This window comes from Haliotis asinina, chromosome 1 (genome assembly GCF_037392515.1).
Source record: "Haliotis asinina isolate JCU_RB_2024 chromosome 1, JCU_Hal_asi_v2, whole genome shotgun sequence".
Classification (NCBI taxonomy): domain Eukaryota; kingdom Metazoa; phylum Mollusca; class Gastropoda; order Lepetellida; family Haliotidae; genus Haliotis; species Haliotis asinina.
The window spans coordinates 102746564-102754155 of record NC_090280.1 but is presented as its reverse complement, the minus strand read 5'-3'; the positions used below and the strand labels follow the sequence as shown (position 1 = coordinate 102754155).

The 7592-nt window shown below is 40.4% G+C and overlaps 2 protein-coding genes across 2 annotated transcripts; both read left to right on the top strand.

The window, feature by feature from the left end:
* Nucleotides 1–1239: 1239 nt before the first annotated feature.
* On the top strand, nucleotides 1240–5547 carry LOC137257344 (bolA-like protein 2). The gene is made up of 3 exons (XM_067794660.1): nucleotides 1240–1396; nucleotides 4178–4272; nucleotides 5088–5547. The coding sequence occupies exons 1-3, from the start codon at nucleotides 1334–1336 to the stop codon at nucleotides 5188–5190; spliced, it is 261 nt and encodes an 86-aa protein (XP_067650761.1). The 5' UTR covers nucleotides 1240–1333; the 3' UTR covers nucleotides 5191–5547.
* Nucleotides 5548–5607: 60 nt separating this feature from the next.
* On the top strand, nucleotides 5608–7230 carry LOC137277741 (tigger transposable element-derived protein 3-like). The gene has a single exon (XM_067809655.1). It carries the CDS (start codon nucleotides 5608–5610, stop codon nucleotides 7228–7230), a length of 1623 nt encoding a protein of 540 aa, XP_067665756.1.
* The last annotated feature ends 362 nt before the right edge of the window (nucleotides 7231–7592 follow it).

The following is a 7592-nucleotide window of genomic DNA, read 5'->3' as shown; positions in this document are numbered from 1 at the left end:
AATACACGCACATACATATATACACACATACAGATACACGCATATACATATACACACACATACATATATACACACATACATATATACACACATACATATACACACACATATATATACACACTTACAAATACACGCATATACAAGAGGCACAAAAAGAAAACATGTATGACTAGTTTAACAATGATCCCGAAAGGTTGTGTTGGAAAGAATAAAAACGCCATGAAATATCATGGCCAGCTAAACAAGTTCTAAATGCCGCTAAAAGACATCAAGTGGAACAATGTTAATTAGCGAGTGAAGTTTTCAGTGTGATACTGACCTTCCTGTGCCTGTATTGTATGTCCTCACGTCTACTGCCATGTTGTATTACACATTCATTCCTCAACATTGTTAAACTTAATGATCATGTCTTCTTGAAGTGCCTCGTGCGTGTATAGTCAATACCCCCTCATACTCCCTACCATTCACTTGACGAAGGGGAATGAAATATGTCGTGTTATTCACCAAAAAGAAGTTGCATGACATCCATAAATCTTGCATTCCACTTCTAAATGCCCTTCAAAGATTTTATCCGTGCAATGTAATATGTCAACCAAAAATTTGCAGAATGTTTCGAGACACGAAGAGGGTAGTATATGAAAAAGTCACTGTCGCCGTGGACACTGCAAAGGGTTTCGTTAGTTTGGTATAGGTTAATTGTTACGTTTATATGGAGTCGTTTCGGATATTTTCATACTGAACCTGAAACTATCATTTCTGTTTTTTATCAGCAATGGGGTAGTGGTGAGGGGAAAATAATGTCGCATTTGCATTTTGTACAGTGCAGATCGTTGCAAGGGGAAACATGTTTTGAACTAAAATGGCCAAACTTATGTGAGAATAAAACCCGGTGGTTTTGGCACGCTGCAGTTGAGGAAAGGCACACTGTCATGCATGGCCATTCTGCAGTTCGGGTGATGAGTTTGCTTATTTTACGTACGTTTCATAAATGTACTTTTCCGTATTTTAACGGATTGGTAAAGGGATGTGACGTAATGGTTTCTTTGAAAGTGCTATTCCATACTTAATACGGATAATGAATTGTAACAAATATGAAACAATGTTTAAAACAGGTAATTACTATTGTTAATGTTGAGATAATTACGGCTAGGGCTCAACCAATATTGTATAAATACAGGAAAAGTATGCATCGCTCACTGTTTTAATGCCGAACACGGATTGACAAGCCTCTCAATTCCCAACTTTGTATAAACTGATTAACAGCCATTGTTAGCTTTTTACAAAGTAAACTTTCAATAATTTTTCTTTTGAATTTTCAATTAATTCAGATCAGATGTCTAATATTCAACAGGTCGTGGAAGAAAAGCTCAAGAAAGAACTTGCAACGACACATTTGGTAAGTGTATCAATTAACTTGATGCCGTTTTTTCACCAAACAAGTGACAGTAACGAAACCTAGCGGCAAAACCTTTAGCTTTGAACGGGCACCTGTCACCACCGAATCATTTGCGTGCATCAGACAAGCGCGTTTCAGCAATACCCACGATGCTTCTTACTGCTATTTCGACGATCGGCATTTTCATGCATGTTTTGAAATTAATTTAAATGGGAAAACAATCTATAACGTATAACACTCGGCGCAAGTACATTTATTGCATGTTCGAAACGGCAACGATCAATATCGGCACCTCTCAAGGCATTCTGTCATAACATTCACAATATATTATCTTTCATGATTGCTATATTCAACCATTCAGGAAACTCTGTTGTCAGTATTAATGAGGTATTCACATATATATTTCTCTGAATTCACTGTCACATTCTCTGAGAAACACCACCACAATCCAGCAATGATGGTAAACATGGGCTCCCAAGGCCAAACCTGACATTCTGTGCGCTCCTTGTCTTGTTTGTTGTCCAAAGATGCACAGAGGAATATTGGAGATATAATGACAAAGCATATGTGAAATTCATTAGTGTAATGGAGGATGCTACTGATTAAAGTGGTTTTAAGTCTCACATTCATTCTACTGGTTGGGCCTACCGTAGCACGTGCGACAGCATTGCATGCTAAAATCATGTTTCCATTTGCAACAAGTCATGTGACCTATTGCTACACGTGCAGTTGATCTCATGGTAGAGCATCATCTCAGAAAAACAGGGTTTTATGGTTAATTATTCGTTAATTTGCAATGCCATGACTGTCAAACATTCAGCGGGAACATGCCATTGGCATGCTGAATACGGGAACGTCCATCACTGATGTTGCGAGCATTATGGGAGGCAGTTGACAGACCATCCATAATCTCCAGACACATGTCCATCAAACTGGCACCACAGCTGAAAGTCCCCGTCCTGGTTGACCACATGTGATGTCACACGCAGAAGACCGACAGATTGTCTTACGTCATTTGCGTAATCGGTTTGTCACTGCCACATCTACAGGGAATGTATTGTTTGGAGGTCAAGTGACTGCCCAAACCATTCGAAATCATCTGCACTCTGCTCGTTTTCATGCACGATGACCATATCATGGAGCAATTCTAACCCGTGTCCATCAATGCCAACGTCTTCTCTGGGCACGACAGCACCTAAGATGGACCCAGCAAGATTGGAATAGGGTTGTGTTTAGTGATGAATCAAGGTTCACTTTAACCTTTGCTGATGGAAGAGTTACGAGTTTGGAGAAGACGAGGAGAACGCAATGCCCAGTCTTGCGTACAGGAAGTCCATTGATTTAGGGGAGGTAGCAATATTTTTGGGGGTTCTATCAACAGTCATGCTCGATCCCAACTCATTGACCTCCAGGGAAACCTTAATGCAGTGGCATACAGGGATAAGGTGCTCGTTCCAGAGCTTTTGCCATTCATGGCAGCTCATGGCCCAGGTCTGACTTTCCAACAGGATAACGCTAGACCCAATACGGCCAATTTAACTACAAATTTCCTGAGGAACGCTGGCATCAATATCATGGAGTGGCCCTCAAGATCTCCCGACGTCAACCCCATAGAGCATGTGTGGGATGTGTTAGACAGGCGGCTCCGTCAAGTAAGGAACCCTCCACAGAACTTGCAGGAGCTTGGTGCCATGTTGGTACAAATGTGGTGTTGCATTCCTAAAGCTGTGTTCAGACGCATCATCCAATCCATGAGGAGACGTTGTATCGCAGTTGTGAACACCCATGGAGGACACACCCGATATTGACATGATTTCATTAAGTTGTGACTCACAGTTTTTGGTCATGGACATTGTAGTCGCATTTACGGGGGAACCGATTCCATGACAAACACGATCCATATTCTATGGCGTCTTTAATGACAAGAGAATTGAATACAGTCGTTATTTCAAACCCATTTTCCAGAGTGTTCAAATTATTGACTTTGAAACGAGTGTCAAGTTTTTATTTTTTCTTGAGGTTTTTCCTATGATGATGAGTTAGGACAGAGATACACAATATATATCACAAAATATAGATCACTTGCAATAAATACCATGATATATTTATATCAAAACATGTTGAAACCTCTTGACTATAAATAATTTAAAGCAGGTTTAAATGAAAAGCTGTCTGAAAATACATGTTCATGGCAAATTCTTTTAGTAGCAAACGTGTTGCAACTTACAATACATCAATATCTGACTGACAGCTTCACAGCCAAGTTGGGTGAAGACTGAAAGAGGAGCAAGTTGATTCTTTTAGCAAGTGAATTGCCTCCTATCATAATTGCAAAAAACATTTTGCTTGTCATTTTGTCATGTGAAAAGTCATGGCACACTGTTGTATTGTACTCTTACTATTTCCTGGCTCACTCTGTGCTACCCTTGATAATTTGATGTTGGATAAAAATCTGAATTGCTTAGTTCAAAGACCTGCAAGTTATTCTGGAAAAATAAACGTATATTATTTTTTCAAGTATTCTGTTTTACCACAATATTGCTAACAAAACTGTGATATTTGCAACACTCACTTGTCATTTTTCATGTTTATTGTGAAAACATTGCAGCATATATTGTTCCTATTAAATCAGAAGAAGTGGCATGGTACCAACTTTGTCTTTGCTTATCTTGAAGACAGTATTTGTTTGACGATGTTAAACTTTTCAGGGAGGGGTATGTGAAAAAGTTTGGACTTGTGATGTTTTGAAGTGATCCCCACTCAACATTGTTTTCCTTTCAGGATTTGGTAGATGAATCAGATGGGTGTGGTGCTAAGTTCCAGGCTGTTATTGTCTCACCACAGTTTGAGGGGAAACCTCTCCTTCAGCGGCACAGGTGAGACAGACCTTTCTTTGCACTGGCATGATAATATTTCAAATATTATTTTTCTACCAATTTCTTTTGCAGTTTGAGTGAAATTGATATTGTTCTGTGAGTTAGGTTATTGAAAACCTTTTGAAGTCAACTAGTAAATATAATGTACATAGCAAAAAACATTCTCCAGAGATCATGTTTAGCTATGGAGTATTAAGTGTGTTATCACTTATATGTGGTGTTTATATTTTTCATTAGGTAGTCTATATGTTGTACTCCCATGGGCATAATGTATCATTGAGTGGACATGTCAAAAAGTAATGTTTCTGCAGGTTATCTTTGATTTATAATTTCATCAGCTGACATGAGTGTGTCGCACTTTGCAAAGACTCAAATTATCTGTTTGTAAATCTACTTAACAATACACAAGTAGTTGTGCCTTCATTATTAATTATGTATCTTTGTGCAAGTTGATAAAGATACAGTTGGTTATTAACCATAATACTGAAGTACTATTTGAGTATTGAACTTCTTCAAGCCCATTTGTACATTAGCCACTGAACATGAATTGGGTAACAGTGATTAATTATTCTTGTCTTATGCAAGTATGCAGGTTGTATATGTGTCTGTCGCAATCTCAGCCTCTCTGGTCTGGTGGCTTGGTGGCCTAGTGGGTGTCAAGGACCTGAGTTAATTCCCTACAGGATTGAAATGTTTGGGCCATTTCAGGCGTCCCTGGTGATAAACTAGGACTAGTGCTACAAGAAGCGTAAGACCTAACTCACTCACTCTCTTGATCTGATACGACTGTAATAAGTTTCATTTCTCTTTTCCAGACTTGTGAATACAGTGATAGCTGAAGAAATGAAAACCATACATGCCTTCCAAATGAAAACTTTAACACCAGAGCAATGGGCAAAGCGACAAGAACAGAATTAAGTAACAGTTCCTGAACTCAAGACTTCTGCTGCTTGACATCTTGACCTGATTGTTGGATGTTTCATCGCCAATTACTTCTTCCTGCCTGTCCATGGATCTGGCTCTAGCTAGTCGATCACTTTCATTATGTCCTCTGCTTTGACTTGACTTCAACCATCAGTTTGATTAATACCTTTGACTTTGATCTGCACTAGCTTTTCGTTCTGCAAAACAATTTGGTGGTTCTCACCAGATAGGATGAGGAAAAAACAGTTTTAGCAAACTTTCAGAGCTATGAAGTCTTCACTTTATGAAGTCTGATGATTTTTGCTGCAGCCAAACTAATAATGAATTAGCAAATTAAATATTTCATACAGACAGTTGATTTTTGTCATTCCTCATTTGAAAGTTATTTTTATATACATATGCTATTTAAAAATGAATATGCAGAAGAGAAAAGATTTAACTTTAGCTGATAAGGTCCGGGTTCTGGAAGCGCTGAGTCAGAAAAAGTCCCAGACTTCCTTGGCGGCAGAGTTTGGTGTGTCCCAGTCTCAGATATCCAGGATTGGCAAGAACAGGGATCTCATAATGGCAAGGTACTTGCAGAGTGACAATTCTGACCGGAAGCGAAACCGAGATGGAAAGAATGTGGATGTAGAAACAGCATTGCTTCGATGGTATGGACAAACTCAGGCCAGTTCAGCTCCCCTGAGTGGACCCATTTTGATGGACAAAGCCAATGAACTTGCTGTGAAGCTGGATGCTCGGGATTTCATCCCGACTGCTGACTGGTTACAGAGGTGGAAGGAACGTCATAAGATTGGCCTAAGGAGGAGTGAAGTGAACTGTGAATCCGATGCAGACTGGGTGAATCAGATGCTGCCAGCAATCCTTAAGGAGTTCCACCCCGATGATATATACTGCTGCAAGGAAACGCTGCTGTACTACAAGACCCTGCCCCAGTCTGACTATGCAGACTCCTCAAACCCAAGGATGACTGTCCTCCTCTGCTGCAACATGTCGGGGAAGGACAGAATGGTCCCTTACATCATCGGCGTGAGGAAGGAGTATGAGAAAAGTGTGATGCCACCGTGTATTGTAAACAGCGACAATGCCCTTATGACCAGTCATCTGTTTACAAGGTGGCTGATGGACCTGGACAAGACTCTGGAAAGGGAAAAAAGAACTATATGTTTGGTGTTGGAGAGGTATGTGGTGCATGCTATAGACTTTCCTCTGAACAACATCAAGTGGTACTACACACCTACATCTCAAGTGTTCCAGCTTCATCCTCTAAGCCTAGGCATTATCCGAAACTTCAAGTGTCACTATCGCAAGGAACTGTTGACTGTATTTGGTCTCCTTCAGGGCAACATTAACACCACGACCAGTGAGAACTTCTTTCATAACTTCAATATGACAGCAGCAGTTGGTCTGATAGGTGATGCATGGAGAAAGGTAACCACCTCGACCATTGTCACATGTTTCAATATGGCTATGTTTACGTCGGAGGAAGTTGATCCTGCAGGGGTGGAATATGTCACAGCACCGGAGAATATGACAGAGGAACAGTTCTCCGCCTATGTTGATATAGATTCTCAGCTTCCTTGCTTTGAGGAGCCAGAGTATATGGACAATCTTCCTATTTTATCTTGGAATGAATATGAGCATCCAGACCAGGCAGCTTCTCAGTCTCTAATTGCTAGTCTTGCCGACTCAGATCGAACACTATATGCAAGGCCAGCCCAAGCAATAAAACTTGATACTGATTCTAAACCTTCCATCAGGGCCAGTCTCCTTCAAGAAGTCCCCGAGACTCGTCTATCCAACGGTGTGGAGCAGAGTTTGAAGAGGCATCATGAGGTAACAACTCCTACATCCGATGCTGTTCCAAGTGCCAGTGAAGCATTAGAGGCATGTCGAGTTCTCCGACAGTTCCTTGAACACCACGGGGTGGAAGACTTCAGTCCATTTTATGAAATTGATCTGCAGGTTCGCTCAGTCATGGCTGCAGCAAAGAGACTGAAGCTGAAATCTAGCCACTCACTCAAGTCCTGAGTGTGTCATTATTCATCGCACTGTTGTCGTTCATTGCACCTAGCACAGGGAGGCAGGATTTGGGGGTACAGGTGTAGGAAACACAGTGTCTCATGATCTGGTTGTTAGAGATATAACTGCTCGGGAGTATCTAGCCAGCTCCATCAGAAAAGTGAGACTAAGTCAGGGTAATACATTGCCATTCAAAAGTAGCATATTGATTACATTAATGCAAAGTTGTTCTCGAAAGTTAAGAAAAAGGTGAATGGAGAGCAACAATTTGTTTTTATTTCAAAATATAACAGGGTTGTTTTTTTTTAACCTGAGGCTGTGAAGGATTTGTTATTGGTAAGTCCAGCAGTTAGACAGAAAGTACGTTTAGT